The 18440-nt window shown below is 41.6% G+C and overlaps 1 protein-coding gene across 2 annotated transcripts; it reads right to left on the bottom strand.

The window, feature by feature from the left end:
* Window positions 1–1515: 1515 nt before the first annotated feature.
* On the bottom strand, window positions 1516–16719 carry GNG4 (G protein subunit gamma 4). Of its 2 annotated transcripts, none has more exons than XM_068408782.1 (3): window positions 16639–16719; window positions 9792–9897; window positions 1516–1644 (listed from the first exon to the last, which is right to left on the bottom strand). In XM_068408782.1, the coding sequence occupies exons 2-3, from the start codon at window positions 9885–9887 to the stop codon at window positions 1516–1518; spliced, it is 225 nt and encodes a 74-aa protein (XP_068264883.1). In that variant the 5' UTR covers window positions 9888–9897; window positions 16639–16719. The 2 variants fall into 2 exon arrangements, with proteins under 2 accessions (XP_068264883.1, XP_068264891.1); XM_068408790.1 differs by lacking the exon at window positions 16639–16719 and adding an exon at window positions 16204–16261.
* Between the last annotated feature and the right edge of the window lie 1721 nt (window positions 16720–18440).

Raw genomic sequence — 18440 nt, 5'->3', positions numbered from 1 at the left:
AACAGTACAACAAACATTGATGGAAACTGCTAAAAATAAGCTGGAGCAGGTATGTGCACCTTAGGCTAAATGCAAACAGCTTCATTCACCGAACGGCCTTTTTTAATTCAGCATTTAAGTATATCCCAAGGCTCTCAGTTCCTCAGCTGGTCTTTGCCTTGCGGGTATTTAAGATACTCATGGAATACAAGTTTGTGCAGAGGAAGCATGCTCCAGTACGGGCGGCTGTTTGGAGCCTCGACTCAGTCAGACTAATGCAGTTCTCCAACAAAATTGCCTCCCGTCTTACGTGTGGGGCTGACTTCACAGGCATTTCCAAGGAGTGACATTTCCACTATATTGACACACTGTTCATATAAAGTGCTGCAGTGAGGGAATTCTCCAAAAGTACCAGACCAGAGGGGAGCTTTTGCTTTTTTTTTGGTAACAGTTGTTTCCATCGGATGCCTTGAGTGAGCTTAATTTTACTTAATGAGGATGAGAGATCAGTCATATTCCATACCTCATTCTTTTCCTCTTGCTGCACTTTAAACAAAGTCAAACAAAAAACCTCCCAGAAGCTCCACAAATCACTTGCTGTTAACTTATCTCATGACTAATTTGTGGCTTCAAAATATACAAACTTAGGGGCTCTTGATGGCACAGTGGTCTCGCTGCACATTCTAGAACAACATTCACTTACCATTACTCTCCATCCCCACAAAGTCTTGCTCTCACGGGCAAAAGCATGCTTAGAAAATGTAACCCCCTTCCTGTACTGATCAGGGCAGAATTTACACCCTCCACTAAGACCCTCAGGAAAAGCTGATATATTCCAGTTCAGTTTACTTTCTAAAATAATTTAAATCATTATCATTCAAAATAAGATACAAGCAGCCACCTTTTTCTACAGTTTTATTGATACAGTCCTGGTGTGTAACTGTACATCTTCATTTTGCTTGTAGTTACAATGTTGCTTTACTAAGATTGTTTTTGTAGTCAAGTTTATTACAGTCTTCACAAAACATATTTATAAACACCACTTACTGTATAAGACTGATCGTTCCAAACATCATAAATCACTGGCATTTCTTCCTACATAGTGCTACTTGAGGAAAGGTCACACTACTCTTCTTAGATATAAATTTGTAAAGGCTAATTAATTAAATTCACCTTCCAAAGAAAACAAGGACTTTAAAAATAGCTTCAGAATCAGTATAACGCATTTAGGTCTCAGAAAATGATATCTGGCAAAGATATCTACAATTTGATACTGTACTCAATACTTTCATTAAGACCAAAAGAATCTTTATGAAGAACTGAAATTAAACTTGTGCATTGGTCTGAAAGATAAGGGTTACCTTGAATTTTTTAGCATTTTTTTTAATTTTTACTTTTTACCAGAAAATGCACTACCTCCTAAAAATACTGTAGTTATATGCTAAGTATTAACACCTAAAGAAAAAATGCTAAAACAAAAAGCATGCAACACTGATATCAAATTTTAGCAGAAGACATTTTTAATTGAAAACTGACTCAAAGGATAGTACAAAAGAGTTTCTTCTCCCTAAAGGGATTTTCAGATGCAGGCACTGGAATAATAAGGGGATCTTCTGCAATATGAGCATCACAATATGCCAATAAATCTGCTGCAGCCTTGGATACCTAATAGAAGAGAAGAGAGAACTACTGTAACACTTAATTCTGAATCAATCAGCATTGCATAAATATTCTTCATATCACATTTGATAATGGAGGCTACCATAAAATAGGAGTAGAGTGGTTTATCCTTTAAATTACTAGAGACCACAGCTCTGAATTTGCTCTTACTAGGGCTAGTAATCCTTACATACATTTTATTCAACATAGTGATGTGAGATGGTATCAATTTATATGATTCACGTTCAGCTGTTCCTCTCCAGCAGAAGGAAGGTCAGGAACATATATTCACTAAAACATGTATATCCTAATGGCCTGTAAGCAATAGGGATTCTCCTTGAAGCGTGATTCTGTAGCGGCCACCTGCTTCACCTCATTCCCAGTCACTGGGTGTAAGGTTTTCCACAAACACTCTCTGTACCCTTTGCTCCTCTAGATGCAAAACAAACAAACAAACAAAAAGTTCTTTAGGCACGTGACCGTGGGATTAAAAAGAAATAATAAATCAGGAGCAAAACTTGATCGTCACATGTCATAGCTCTCATTTAAGCTAAATATTGCTCTTTTCAATGAAGTCAGACTAATATCTTCTGTTTAGTAAGTTATTACAAGTAGTACTTTATTCATGGCATTAATTTAAACTTGAGCATTCTCCCGCAGCATCCTCGCAGCTAAACTGAGGAAGTGTGGTCTGGATGATCGGGTAGTGAGGTGGATTGTGAACTGGCTGAAGGAAAGAAGCCAGAGAGTGGTGGTCAATGGGACAGAGTCCAGTTGGAGGTCTGTGTCTAGCAGAGTCCCTCAAGGGTCGGTACTGGGACCAGCACTATTCAATATATTCATTAATGACTTGGATGAGGGATTAGAGTGCACTGTCAGCAAGTTCGCTGATGACACAAAACTGGGAGGAGTGGCTGACACACCGGAAGGCTGCGCAGCCATTCAGAGAGACCTGGACAGGCTGGAGAGTTGGGCGGGGAGAAATTTAATGAAATATAACAAGGGCAAGTGTAGAGTCCTGCATCTGGGCAAGAACAACCCCATGTACCAGTACAAGTTGGGGACAGAGCTGTTGGAGACCAGCATAGGGGAAAGGGACCTGGGGGTCCTAGTGGACAACAGGATGACCATGAGCCAGCAGTGTGCCCTTGTGGCCAAGAAGGCCAATGGCATCCTGGGGTGTATTAGAAGGGGTGTGGTTAGTAGGTCAAGAGAGGTTCTCCTCCCCCTCTACTCTGCCCTGGTGAGGCCGCATCTGGAATATTGTGTCCAGTTCTGGGCCCCTCAGTTCAAGAAGGACAGGGAACTGCTAGAGAGAGTCCAGCGCAGAGCCACGAAGATGATTAAGGGAGTGGAACATCTCCCTTATGAGGAGAGGCTGAGGGAGCTGGGTCTCTTTAGCTTGGAGAAAAGGAGACTGAGGGGTGACCTCATTAATGTTTATAAATATGTAAAGGGCAAGTGTCATGAGGATGGAGCCAGGCTCTTCTCAGTGACATCCCTTGACAGGACAAGGGGCAATGGGTGCAAGCTGGAACACAGGAGGTTCCACATAAATATGAGGAAAAACTTCTTTACGGTGAGGGTGACCGAACACTGGAACAGGCTGCCCAGAGAGGTTGTGGAGTCTCCTTCTCTGGAGACATTCAAAACCCGCCTGGACGCGTTCCTGTGTGATATGGTCTAGGCAATCCTGCCCCGGCAGGGGGATTGGACTAGATGATCTTTCAAGGTCCCTTCCAATCCCTAACATTCTGTGATTCTGTGATCTTAATATTTTTATACTTCTAAAATGAACAATTCTAAAGTCTCCAAATTCAGAGCGTTGGTTTATGCTTACAGAAAAGTCCTACAGAAATGTCTGTTGGCATACAAGATATTTTGCATGAAATGAAAAATTAAACCATTTCAACCGTAGCTGAAATCTTGTAACCTTTGCAGCTTTGTGCCGTAAGAATATTGGTGACATTAGACCACTGTGACTCATTTATCTTTTCAAGAAATTAGAATGTATATACAAAATATTTTTGTTTCGCTCAGTTAGCAGGATATTTACAACTATCTGTATCTCTTTGCTTTGTTTAATTATTGTGTTTTCAATATTATGATAGAGTTGAGAAAATGAGATAGGAAGTCTTTACAAAAAAGCCTTTTCTCTGAGCACCATGACAGCTTCTCACGGGTCAAACAGCGAGGTCAGCATGATTGCACAGCTATAGTAAAGAGGAAAAATAAATCTGATTTCTGATATTTTTTCTAGCAGGTGTGTCATCACTGTTAGCTTTAGCTTCCCCACACCCTGCTAGCTCTGGCATGAGTCCAGTCTGTAGCAGGCTTCAGATTAGACCTATGAAGTCAAAGGGTGTTGGGTCAGGAGTCACGTGAAATTTAAATTAACACTTGGAAGAAAATAACTGACTTTTTATTTTTGAAATATCCACTAAAACATGCTTTTGTAGAATGCTTAAAAACCCATAAAGTACTTCTGGTTGGCATCCCAGTATAGATTACCTCCTAGCAGAGGAAGCAAGGGTGTTTAGGTTACTTCAGATTAGTTTGCCTTTGAATTGGCCTGTAAGACAAAAGGGTGGGCAGAGAGACACACTGCGTGTGAACAAGATTGTGGGGCCAATGCAAAGCAGAATACTGAGCACTAAACTGAGCAAATCAGCAGAGATGTTCAGAAGGACCCATGCTTCTCAAAAGAGAAGCAGGTCAAACAAAAATGTGTGGAAAATGACGGACTTCAAGTACAAAGAAAGGATTATTTTCAGACATACTTCAATTAGCTATTTGCTGAGCAATGGCAAAAGAATGAGGCTTAGGGTGTGAGGGCACCGTCTGGAGTAGAGACGTAGAACTGTAATGGCCAAACAGAAAACTTAGGAATCCTATCATATTCCCAATTTTCATTTAAATTCACTTCCGAATTTTTAAAAAGCAGATTCTTGGAAGACAGGCACAACGTAGATAGACTATGAAATTCCTATCAAGCCCAACAAAGATCAAAAGACAGAAACCATACTTTTCTTTGCTAGTGACCTATGCTGTACCTCAGCAAAGTACAAGCTAGCACAGAATGCATCCACTGAAGAGGAGGTTAGAATGTTTCCAGTAATGTTAGGAGGAATGTACCACCACAGCATTTTGAAGAAGCATTTGCAAGTAATTACAATCACCGCTACATTCATAATTATTTAACATACACATTTTCACTTTTCTATTGTCCTTCAGGCTCAGCTGCGTGTCTCAAATTAAAGCAGTCCTATGCTCTAATTAATTTATCATCTGGTCCTGAACTCTTGCATTCAAACAGAGCAAGTCAAACTCAGAGCCACAGGTGCCCACAAAAAAGCACAATGACATTTTCACTGCTGTGTCACAATAAACGTTACTGCCATAAAACCTAATGGAGAGCTAGTCTAATTCTCTGTGTCCCAGAGACAGGGTTTATTAAAGATGCCCAGCACATTTCATCTTCAATTATTAAGCTAATGCATAAGTTATTTTATTCATGAAACCAACAGTCTTTTTAAGTAGCCTGACTCTACAGGAGCAGAGGACCAACCCTAGACTTCAACAGACCAACCTTCCCAGAACTACCTTGTTTCACATATGGATAAGCAACATCAGCCTGAGTGTACTGCTTTTCGTTCAGCGGAAGAGAAGGACAATTTCAAACATCGTTCTTAGAAGGGATAAACCCAGTAATATCATTTTCTAACTATTTCTCTACATATTACTGTGCCTTGACATCATATAACAATAAAAAGGATTTTCACTAGCAAAAGCACAACATAAATTTTTGTGTCTAACTTGTCCTCTAATGCTGGTAGGAATGCCAAACACCATGAAGCAGAGCAAGCACCTTCTTTAACATCACAGCGTTTGAATCACAAATTAGTTTGCTTTTAGACAAACCACAGTACATAGTACGATTTAGTAGAAAACAAACCTGCAGCAAGGAACTGAGGAACACAATCACATTTCAGCATGTCATAAACTAAACCTGTACTAGGCCATGTATTTTCATCCTTTAAAAAAATAAAAGGTTTGGGGAGGAGAAAGCCTCCCACTGGGATTACAGTGGTTATAAAATTGAATTATGGACATTTCTTCCCTCAAACTGGAGTAGCTCAGGCTTGTGCAGTGGAATGCTGACCATTTACTAAGGGGAGTTGAGTTAGCTGATCCCATGCCAGAAGCAATGAAAATATTGGTTCCTGTGGCTGTGAGCAGTGTTGGCAAAGGCAGAACTGTGGCTAAAAAAAGAGCAAAATACAGTGTTGCCTCCAGCAAGTTTCCTGCTCAGCATTACTATTCAGAATAACCGTGGCGGAAGATCTCTGCGCTGAGCATCGCATTAAGGCTACAGCAGAGACGGCTGCTTGAGCGTGTGTCAGCATCAGCGGTTGCCTCATGGCCAGTACTGTGTGGTTTGTCACTATACAAACGTACGTGCTCATCATCCTGTTTGTGTCGTGGAGGAAGTTAAATGAAGGCCACTCTGTCATAGCTTTTACTCACTTTTAGGTTTATTTGTAGCTGAATGCTGCTGAACAGTTTTGGAATAGCACTTATCAAGAATAAAAATAAATGTGTGTAATTTGAATATTCAAATGAAGCTAGCACATTTATCATTTCAGCTCTCCTACGCAATACAGCTTGGTCTGCAGATTCAAAGTAATTTATACATATTGCAGAAGTGGCTAAGTGTGGCTAAGAAGTGCAGAAGCCTCCAGTTTGATTGATGAATTCTAACAGAAAGTTAACATTTAATTTTTTTTAATCTTCTAAAGTGCACAGACAGAAGGCATGGAGTATATAGGTAGCATGCTGATCTCACATTCTATGCAATTATTTTTATTCTGTATAGTGAAAAATACATCAGGTTGTCAAATTACTAAAAGGAAAAAAAACACAACAAAACACTCAACCCTGATGCTTTAAAGAATTAGCCTCAGGAGGACTGTGGAATTTTACCGTGATATTTCAGGATAACAGAGGTGATAAAAACAGCCAAAGTTAGAACATAATCCTGTTAGCTGCACTAATAATTATAAGCTTCAATGACAGGGCAAAATGCTGCAATTATGATGTCATCTGTCTTGTCATGGATTGTGACTAATTACCATCCTTGCTATGACACCCACTCCGCTTATCCTTTACATTTAAAAGAGATTCACACACATTTATTGGCAACTCCACCACTTATCTCCCAGCACTATTCAGAACCAGTTAGGAATATTTTCTACCTTCTTAAGAAAAAAGAAAATGGAATAATAACTGATACCCTAGGATTCTCAAATGTCAGAGCACTCCTTCTTACTTTTCTGCTTGCAGAGAGAAGATTAAATAGTGCTTTATTCTGGGGACAACTGTGATAGAGCACCAATATTATCTTTGCTTTCTCAACTTTACTGCTAGCGTCTTTGGAAGACACATTATTCTATCAGTCATGAGGCCACTGTTCATCTGATTTCATTTGATGTTTCCTAGCTTGGAATCTGCGCCTCCTGCTTTCTACTTACTTCTCCATTATAATTCTAGCTGTTCCTTCTCTGGAGAACTAAGGCAGGTTCAATTTACAATCCTTCTGGGATTCTTATGGTTCACAAAAACCCACCACAGTAATACTCCTTCCAACTACCATTCAATACACCATCAACTTCATCCTCCCCTTTTAGGTTGTCCTGTTTCTTTCACACCTCAACAGCCAGTTGTCTTTGTGGAACCTCAAAACAGTGCACTGCTTCCTGCTCTGCCTGGTTATAGGACTTGATTTTTAAATCAGTTGAAAAATCCAGAACACAGCGGGGAATGGGCAACTATCAACATACTTCTAACTACAAGATTTTAATTGAGCAGACCCAACTCTTGCTGGTTACAGCACCTACTGTGCACAGAAAACAAAGTGCCTCTGTAGTAGAAAAAGCAGCTGGAACTTCTGATTTCCCTAGTCAATAACGCAATGCAGGAACTTTTTAAATGTTAACAATGTGGTCTTGTCTATTATGGGTATAACCACTTGGCTATAGCTACTTGCAAAACAGTGCTTAATTAAATTATTTGGAAAGCACTGATCTTTTGTTAAATGTCTAACTAGTTTAAGCAGATGCAAAACACCAGAAAAAAGGAAGTAAGTTCATTTCTCTGCCTTTACAGTTACGATCCGAGAATTCAAAATCTCCTGTTGAAACCTCTGGAAAGTCTCTTGGTAAAATTTTCCTATACTGAAACACACACTTAACTGTTTCAAGATTAAAAGGCAAAGCAGATCTTGAGGGAATAAAAAGCCAGCCAACCTCTTCTCACAATCCCTCTTATACTTGTTCAAAGAAATTCTAGAAGTCAAGACACAAACATTTTGCAGACTCTATTTGGTTTATGTTAGTATAGGAACCCTCAGAATACTGAAACCCATCAGATTTTCTTTGATGCCTTTTTGGCCCCAAGCTGTTTTTTGAAAGGTGAAATAATTGCACTTTCAAGCTATCTGTTTTTTAGGTCTGCAACACTTGCTACTAACTGTGTTCTTTTTAATTAAACTAACTGTAAAAATAACCTCTTTCTTACATATGTAATTAAGAATGTTATACATCTAACTAATGAAGCTATCTGCATAACTGAGCTAATGATGTGGTATGTGAAAGTTACCACTGATTATATAAAAGCAAGTTTAAGACAATCTACTAAGTATCAACAATCTCAAATTCCAATAAACTGGGCCATATTTTTCCAACCCTTTCCTCTGCCACTCACATACACCCGTTCCTTCTTGTCAGTTCTGTCGTTCATGCAGCTGCAAGATAACCTGAATCAGGGGACTAACCCCATCGAACACTGAAAAGGCAGACCATCCCTTACTGAAGGAAACAGAAGTACCTGTCCCTGTGAACGGGCATCTACTACGTGTTAAATTTGTCAAGACACTATACAAGATAGAAACTACTGTTTTGCAAATTCAGTGGTCTTACAGGACATTGCTAAAAGCCGCAACAAAATGGAGCAACTGAAATTTGTATTTTCATATAAGCAAGATTGACTACTCATGTGAATTGCACTAATATTTCTGAATTATAAATGCTATCTTTCTAATTAGTGAGTTTATGATCTGATATTATTTTAAAATTGTAATTATATACTATTGCCCCCATGCTGACTACACGCAGAATTTCAGCACACAGGACGGATGGACAGACTTAGTTAAGACTACGTGAAAAATTTAATGTACAACATTTCTAAACTGAGTTTGTAACCTCAGCTACAAACAGTTACAGTTTGTAACAATTCAGTTACAGTTGTCTGCAGAAAAACCGATTATTTAAATATATTCCTTTTTCTAGTCTTTCCATCGCTAAACTCTTCTTACTTGTAGAGGCTGGATTTTTCATCCAAACAATTTTCCCTATTTTCAGAGGCAGAAAGACAGCAAAAGACATGAGCATTGCTTTCTTAAAACTTTCTATGACATTATTAGTTTTTAGGTGCTTGATTTATTCACAAAATTTCAGCCTAGTGGAAGGCAGAATGAGAGAGAAGAACAATCCAGAGGCTTTTCTGGTTAAAAATGTTGAGAACCTCTGTTTAATAGTGCCTTCAGTTAAAATGTTTAATCCACGTACATTTAGAGGCATGATAAAACCAAATCTTCACATACAACAGGCTATCAAGTGTGAAGAATCATAACCGAACATTGCAATCATATATATTTTTTGTGCAATAGCGTCTGTGCTAAAACAAAACACAGCAATTCAGCTTGTCTCATTATTATTCAAAAGTATTGCAATATCTTAAAGACTTATTCCCATTCTTAAAGGAGAAGAACGGAGAAACCTGAGCTGCACTTACATTCAGCTACAGGTGACAAAGAAGAGCACCTGTGCATCTGCCAGCTGATTTTAAATATTTCACAGAACACTTTCGACAGATGTAAAAGGCACTCATACAGAAGCAGACTAGAAGCCAGTCTTTGGAAATCGCTTCACTAGAACCAAGTAGTTAGTACGTAACTAATTCACAGTACTGAATATTGTTTTATAGCTCAACACAGATTTTTTACTTCAGCTGATTGAGTCTTTCTGCAATATCAAAGGGATGCTGTGCCAGAAGTTACTAAGTGGATTAAAAATATCAACAATGTCTAAGTTTACCTTCATCCTATCCATGTATGCTTCCATTTTTAATTGCTCCACAGCTTTTCTGGCTTGAGATATATTCACTGTACTGTTTGACACTAGTTCCTTCATTTTGTTTTTCCTAGAAGAGACAAAGTTGAGACAATTTAAAAGTACAGGTAGCAAATACAGCAATTAGTGAGAGGATAGTTATCTGAAATCTAACCAACCCCCACCCACCACATTGACACTGCCAGGCTGTATGTCACAAATACAAATCAGACACCATTTATTTCTGTTCTCTTGTTTAATAGCACCTTATTGCATTATGTATTTGCATCCTCCACTGCCAGTATTCAATCTGAATTCTGCAAACAACATACAAATGCAGAGTACGTGGCCATTATTTCAGTGTAGAAATGGTTGCCCTGGTTCAGATTGCCAACGCAGAACAGCTGTTTGCAAACAGACCTTGCAGCCATTACACAGTTCGGCTCCATACCCCAGTTACACCTAGTAACATGAAAACAAGTTCAGAAATGCGTGCAACGGAAACAAATGCCACACTGCTCTCACCAAGCATCAGAAAGAGAGAAATTTTAAGATAGAGAATGAGTCAAAATTCTGACCATAGATTTAAGGAGTTTAGAAATGATGTAACAGATTATGAAGAAATAACGCAGTGGTTTCCAACTTTTTGCTTACACATCCCCAGTGAACTCTAAAGATGACTAAAAACCAGTACAGTGTGCCATACAGTATAGGAATGCATTGTTTTTTAAGAGATCTGCAGCTCTTGTGAAGGGATATCTAATTAAGGTATGTCAGTGTTTGGTTTTCTTGCATTGCTGCTCCCTGAGGGCTGGAGGGTAAGCCAACTCATTATCGTGCAGTCATCAGCATTGTTACCAGATTAGTCAAGACAACTACATTCGAACCTTGAATAAACTTACAACATATATGCCCTAGGTGGTCCGCACGTTAGTAGACCTCGTGCTGACACCATTATGCACCGCTGGTCCAACACAAGTAACAGTTACTATTTTGAAGTCATTGGAAGTTGGGCTAAGCCCACACGGAAAGAAAGATAAGACAGGATGCAGGCGACCTAGACAGGCCCTGGACTAGTTATACTACCTAGTAAGACTAGGTGCTGAGGTTTCGGTCAGCCAAAACACTCGCCTGTGGTCCTGTATATATGAGTATACATATGTCTGTATATATGACACAGAGTGTGAGAAGCAGATGGGACGCAGGAGAAAACACACAAAAAGAGGCATTTTGTATTGCTGCCAAGAGTTTTAGGCTCAGGTCTTTCCAAATGAATACTTCCAGCTTATTTCTGGACAAGAAGTAAACACCTAGAACTACACCAATTTCCCTTCTTGAACCTCAACAGCTTACCTGATCCAGTCACTGGGGTATAAGATACAAACAGGAAATTAAACAGGACACAGGGAACACTCTTGTAAAAAAAAGGTATATACAATGTCTTAAGCATGTTGGAGTCAATAGAAGGGCACAATCCAGAGCACAAAAAGAACGGAGCAATAACTTTTTAACTGCTTTGATTTCGCAAAACACAGATGTTCAAAGACAAGGCAAAGATAGCTGTTCCTTCTCCTTTCTAAAATTGGTAACCTGTGCTGTAAAATGGGATGGTGGAACAAATATGATGGTGAACCATGCTCAACACTAATTCGAAGCAGCAAAGCAATCTTTTTCAGCCCTTGTATACGTCTAGGCAGGGGAAACGCTACCTTAATATATATTAATTGCGCCAAATAAAACAAGAGCTTTAATATATGCCAAGACAAAGAACAGGTTTTCTGTATGTGTGTGTCATTTGAACGGAACTCAAGTTTCCCCCTTGCATGCACTCTGACGAACTAACATCATGTCAGAACGCAGTAACTTTTTTTTTTTGTCTTGTTCTTTGTTTACAATCTTTTAACTCATATTTCTCATAAGGCACAGGATTAAATAGATGTGGAGGAACTGGCTTTGCATAAAATGCCATGTATGGTACAAGAACCCACAAAGAGCCTACAGCCTCCAAACAATATTCAGATGTGTTTTGACTTGCAGTGGACAAGTCGAAAGGATACGAGACATTCACAAAAGCAGGAGGTTCTGAATTACAGCTCATGTCTGGACTCTTTGTTTGACTCAACCTCCTAGCTTTTAAGTCCTGACCTATCCATAAACACATTTATCTTTGTTTACAAAATGATACTCCCACAAGTATGAATCATTTAAATTTTGTTATCATCTCCACAGCTAGACTACTAATGACCACAGAGCCAAAAAAGTCCAAGCTAAATGAAGTCACAGAGCCATTTCTACACTTGCCACAGCCCAAGTCCAGAGGCAAACCAGAAATTTAGTTTGAAATAATATATTTAAATTAAATTGAATTAAGCTACTGAAACTCCATGAACAGTCCAGAGAATTCCAGATCTCCCAAGCTTTTCTGGCAATTCATTCACTCAATCTGTGAAAGTTATAAACATTAGAATTAAACAATTTGAACTGTCACTGGCTGCATCAAAGTTAGTGAGAACGCTGTTTCTAGTATTTCCAGCTAGTTTTTAAGTATCTACTGAATAAGAGCTTGAGTTAAGACCATAATGGAATTTTGAAAAGGCTATGAGGCCCAAAAATACTTTTAAAAATCCAAACCATGCTTCCAAAACAATGCCGCAAACATAATACGTCCTTACCTATATTCTGAAACAGCAAATGGAGAAAAATTTAAAAAAGAAAATACGTATCTTCTCTGGTAAACCATTTCGCGATATCAGAAAACAATCAGAATAAGAGGCTTCACAAAAAGAATTTTAAAAAAGAAAAAAGCCTGGCACTAGGTGTTTCAGCCACTGGAGAAAATTTCCACTTACCCTGAGTAAGAGGTTTGTTTATACTCTGAAGCACAAACATTTGTTCTGTTCCAAACCCTGCTCCTACCCTGGCCTTTACACCCACTTAAATATTTAACTACCGTATTTCTGGAAGTACTTAGCATCCATTTAAGTATCTAACCTCTTTTTTTTCATACAGGCAGTTCTGGTTCCAGAACTTCATAAGACAGATTTCTCCTGTTTCACATTTCACTTACCAAGCTACATATACCTCTGCCTTCTCTCCCTCTCTGCAAATACAGTATGTATTTGTGCATCAGTTAAGGCCCTGTTACATATGAACTGATGCTGACAATGAGAATTGTACTCACTTTCAAACCAGGCTGTGATGAACTGGTCCTCTTTGCAGACAAAGCTTTGTCTGAGACCTGGTTCTGCTCTCCGTAGGACTTGTGATATTCTTTAATAACCTTAAGCTTAATATTCTTTAATGAAATAATATTGTTACTTAGAAATAAAGCTCTGGATAGAAAAGAAATTTTACTAACAAGAGAGGCTATTACACACCCTCTTCCTGAACAACCATCCCCAGGAACGTGAGGAAGCCTCTTCCTTCAAACACCCTCTTGTGGGATCTCTCTCCGTGTTTCCTTGAGGCTGCAGCCTGTCAAACGGCTCCAACCCTCTCTCCTAAACAGTCAAGTATTCTCAAGGCCTTGAGACCCCCAGGACACACAATTATCTTTGTATTGTATCTGGGGGGCAACCTACAGGATCACAGAATCGTAGAATAGTTTGGGTTGGAAGGGATCTTTAAAGGCCATCTAGTCCAATCCCCCTGCAACGAGCAGGGACATCTTCAACTAGATCAGGTTGCTCAGAGCCCCGTCCAACCTGACCCTGAATATTTCCAGGGATGGGGCATCTACCACCTCTCTGGGCAACCTGTGCCAGTGTTTCACCACCCTCACAGTAAAAAATTTCTTCCTTGTATCTAGTCTAAATCTACCCTCTTTCACTTTAAAACTGCAACCCCTTATCCTATCGCTACAGGCTCTATAAAAAAGTCTGTCCCCATCTTTCTTATAATCCCTCTTTTAAGTACTGGAAGGCTGCAATAAGGTCTCCCCGGAGCCTTGTCTTCTCCAGGCTGAACAATCCCAACTCTCTCAGCCTGTCTTCATAGGAGAGGTGCTCCAGCCCTCTGATCATCTTCATGGCCCTCCTCTGGACCTGCTCGAACCGGTCCATGTCCTTCTTATGTTGGGGGCCCCACAGCTGGACGCAGTACTCCAGGTAGGGTCTCACCAGAGCAGAGGGGGAGAATCACCTCCCTCAACCTGCTGCACAGGCTGCTTTTGATGCTCAAAAGGAATAACTTCTCCCCGTCTTTTACCTAAAAAGCCTTGAACCAGAACTCACTCAGCTGGGTTCACTAACGTTCACTCCTGGTTGTTTTTCCAGCAGCCCCCTATTAAGTTAGATTGATACACATGTGCACAAGTCCTGATAATCACCGTAGTTACAGTAACTATGTTAGTGGTCAGACTACGTGCAGTCTACAAGTTACTGATGTATGCCAGGGGACCTAGATTACATAGGAGCTCATTTTTCCAGTATATTTTTATGCAGCACACTGAGCCCATCAATCTAGTCTCTGCGACTCTTTCCTTTAAGGAGAGCGCTGATCGCGTTAACAAAGAATACTGACAGCAGCTAAATGGCCTTTTTCAGCCAAGTAGTTTCTGCTGACCAGCACACCACACTAGCCAGCCGTTTCCTAAAGCATTGCTCCTGAAAGCTGTAGAGCGACAGCCTCTCAGCCAGCTGAATTTTCTGGGGTTTTTTACCTCACATGAACTTCATCCTTTTCCTGGGTGCAGTTAACTCATTTGTGCCAAAGATCTTAACCTCCAGGGCTCATAAAAATGCTCGTGAAGAGCTACTTTTCTTTATTTGTTTTTAGAATAGATTAGATTGTACCCAACAGCACTTCAAAGGCCAACTTATCTTATGATAACCCAGGAAGTTGCATAAATATTTGCAGGTACAGCTTGACCTTGCTTAGGGGTAAGGAGTGCAACCTACATTTACCAAACTTTACAAATACTTGTTAGTAAAATGCAGGAAAAATCTGAAAATTTGAGTAACATAGAAGCAAAATATAATTTTCAAGCTCTTCTGTACAGATTTCTACAAGCAACAGGGATGAAAAGATGCACTGCAAATTTTCCCCCATCCACTTCCAAGTATAACCTTACAACACCATACTAAGTGATCTGTAGAATTCAATTTAAAAAGCCCTAAACCCAATTGTTGCCTTCTGTTTTCTTTCAGCAATCTAAAGTGATGGACCTGAAATTACTAGACTAGAGAACCTGGGGTTCATGACTCTGAAGAACACCTTCCACACAAGCACTGTACTTCTTGGACCACGTAAAGGAATTCTACAGTTGCTATTTAGGTAAGAGAAACTTAAGAAATACCCCTGCCCTAAGAGCACTAGCTACCTGTGCTAGTATCACTGTCCACATGACACTGGTAATTTCCCGTTCATCCGCAGGGCACGAAGGGGACAGGAACAACCACCCCTCCTAACTCAGTTCTTATGCCAAGATTTACCACACCTGATGTAGCTCTGTAAACTGAGAGGGAGGCTAAGGAATCCTTCTGCTTTCTCTATCCCATGGCGGCATGAAGAAATAATAGAAAACTACTCAATTTTATACTCCATCCAGTAAAGAGCAGCTTAGTAGTACAAGCAGAAATGATCAGATTAAAGGCAAGACTACTGTTCACGGTAAGGAAAGAATATAGTTTTCATTCCACAAATACCGTGACTTCAAAAATAACTGCTGATCATGTAACTGCAAAACAGCCATACTTCCAAGAGCTCAGTTTTCATCTAACACAGGTACTATACCCAGTCCAACTGTCAAGTTCCAAAAAGTTCTTGCCACCATACCCAAATCTTTTATCCAAAAACATCATCTCACATCTCAATATTTAAAAATCTAAGGAAACAATGGCTGAACCAATGTGACATTTCACAAGGACAATCTTTTTATGCAATACATTTACCATCAGCATACAGGTTATGTGCACATTCAGTCCCACAAACCATCAGAGATCTAGAAAGTCTCAGACAGAAAGGTGATTCCTACCTACTATTTTACCTCTTCAGCTAACTTTAAGACAGTTGTGACCTTTTAAAGAAGTATATGGGGAAGTTTGATTATTCCACTTAAATCCTGTTTAAAATATATTTGAACTGAATTGTAACACATGAAGTAGAAAAAACACCTCCGAGAAGCTTAGCACTTCGTTACCTGCAGGACAGAAACGTTTCTCAAGTTGTTATTCCGACTTTTCTGTCTCACTGCACTGCCTTAATCGTTTTGCTGTGCAGCAGTTTGCAGCACCGCACACTAATAATTACCGCCGACAGCAGCTGGGCAGAAAGATTTATTCCTCCATCAGTGCAAACCAGTCAGCAGGAAAAGCAGCCGCTTTCTTGCATCTTCACCCCAGGCAGCTGGAGGAACAGGAGCAGAAGACCCCAGATCACCGCCCGCGGGAAGGGGTACCTGGGGTCCGAGCAGGTGCTCCGGAGAAGGACGATGCCCCCCGAAGACAACAAGGAACCCACAGCCCGAACCGGACTTTTGCGGGTAACCGGGTAACTCCCCGCCGCGCGGCCCCGGCGGCTGAGCGCGGCGTTGTTTACCAGCAGCCGGCGGGACCAAGCGGGCTGCCGGGCGGAGCGGCGCAGGCGGCGGCGGAGCGCGGGTCGCACCCCGGGCGGGCGGAGACAGCCGCGGGTTTCCCCGGGCACCAGAGCCGCCGCAGCGACGGAGAAAGCCCCGCTCCTAGCCCGCCCGCCGGGCTAACGCCCCGACCCGCCCTGCGCGCCTCCGCCGCCACTTCAACCGCCCTCATCCCGCCTCGCCCCACCCGGCACCTTCTCCCGCCTCCCGCGCGGCGGCGGGGTCTCACCCGGCGCCGCCAGCCGGGGCACTCACCGTGCGGGGGCGGCGGCAGGCAGGGATGGAGGCTGCTGGCAGCCCGGCTCGGCGCCCGGCGGCGGCACATGGCGCGGCCGGCGCTGACGGGCGGGGCGGGGCGGCGGCGGCCAGCGGCTGCCACCGCCCTCGCGCCTCCCGCGGCGCGGTCCCCGCCCCTCGGCCGAGGCGGCGCCCCCGCCAGCGGCCTCCCCGCGCGGCCGGTAGCGGCCCGGGGCTCTCAGCCGCCCGCAGGGCGGGAACTGGCCCTGGCCGTGAGTGCAGCTTGAGGCGCAGGCCGGACTCCGCACCCCGCGCCGTCCCGTCCCGTCTTTGAGCTTTACCGTCGTGCGTCCCGGGCAGCAGCAGCCGTCAGCAGCGCGCTGGCGAGCGCTCGCCTCCTTTTCACCGCTGTAGCCACCGCCTTCCCCCATTGCAGGAGGCACGAGGGATCAGTCATCGAGGTAGTTCTAAAAGATGGAACGGGCAAAGCCTGAAGGGCACAGGGTTTTTGGGTAAGAGCCCGCGCTGCCCGTCCCTTCCTCACACACAACAAAGGAAGGATGAAGTAAAAAAAAAAAAAAAAAGCCCACTGTGAAAAGAGGAACCACGGTAGAAAAGGGATGGCTAAGACTCACCTTGTCAAGGCTAGCATGTCAGAATAAACCGATTCAGCTTTATAGATCGATTTTTTCTAATGGAGTATACAAAATTTGAGAGTTAACTGTAAAGGTCAGGGTCAGTTAAAGTGCCAATTAACATTTTTAACTGAAAAATTTGTCTGCCCCAACAATTAACATATTGGCAGGAGTACCATCACTGCAATCTCATTTATTTCGTTCCCCAGTAAGGGGGCTGTTCCCTTTGGACAGCTGTACATTTGTCACCCTGTTCTCTTACCCTGCTGTCAGCACTTTTTCTCATTCCATCATAACAGAGCAGAAGCATTTCCAAGTCACATTTCTTTTCTATATGAAAGAGAACAGGGAAGAGCCCCATTTTTAAAGGTGCTTTGGAGCAAGGGCAGCCTCTTGAAAGACTGAGTCAATGGCTTTTGGGGTGGTGGTTTGGGAGAAGGAAATGAAGCAGAAAGAAGGTAAACATTACCAAATATAAACAGGTAAGTTCATAACCTTACCTCAACCAGAGCTCCAGAAACTGATGGGAAACTTAACTGGCCCATGCTGCTGCTGTTTCATTCACATTTAATTGCATCATTGTTCTACAAAAGGCTCTAGTTACCAGACAAAGGATTTACATGCTATTAGACAAAGAGCACCTGCTAGATGGTTCAAATAATCAGACAGTTGTCAAAATTTACACAATATTTTTACCACTGGATTCTAACAACTTTAAGCTAAAATATAAGAGAGGAAATAGCCATTTTAAAATGTATTTTCATCATATATTATATAGACATGTTTTCTTTTTAATCTGCAAACTCATGTGTTCCACCACAACGAGGAGTCTCTTACCAGAGCTGCCCTAGAGGCTTTGAATGTCTATACCTGTAATAGTTAGCATGAGTTTCTATTCCTTGAACCTACATGAACTAGCCCCTGATGAGGCTTATGTGGGCCTTCTTCAGTTGCATTAGAGAGCATGGATTTTTAAATTTTTTTGTGGGGGAATGCTAGCTCAAAGCTGGAAACAGCAAGCAAGCTCATGTGTTTGCGCAACTGCTTTCTGCTGGGTAGCCTAGGATCGTTTTAAGAGTCTAATCAGACTAGTCATGTGTAGTTCTTAATCCTCTTTCAAAAATGACCTGGCCAAATTGTGAAATACCCAGCACAGCCTGTTACAGAAATCCAGATGCAAAATCA

This window comes from Nyctibius grandis, chromosome 1 (assembly GCF_013368605.1).
Source record: "Nyctibius grandis isolate bNycGra1 chromosome 1, bNycGra1.pri, whole genome shotgun sequence".
NCBI classification, from domain to species: domain Eukaryota; kingdom Metazoa; phylum Chordata; class Aves; order Nyctibiiformes; family Nyctibiidae; genus Nyctibius; species Nyctibius grandis.
The sequence above is the reverse complement of the archived record's forward strand: the minus strand, read 5'-3'. Positions and strand labels throughout refer to the sequence as shown.

What these genes read in the sequence shown, in the direction of transcription:
- GNG4 (XM_068408782.1), bottom strand. Translation starts at nt 9,887, where the DNA reads ATGAAGGAACTAGTGTCAAACAGTACAGTGAATATATCTCAAGCCAGA. An exon ending in CATACATGGATAGGATGAAG is followed by an intron (nt 1,645 to 9,791) that starts GTAAACTTAGAC and finishes CTCTTCTATTAG; the next exon opens with GTATCCAAGGCTGCAGCAGA.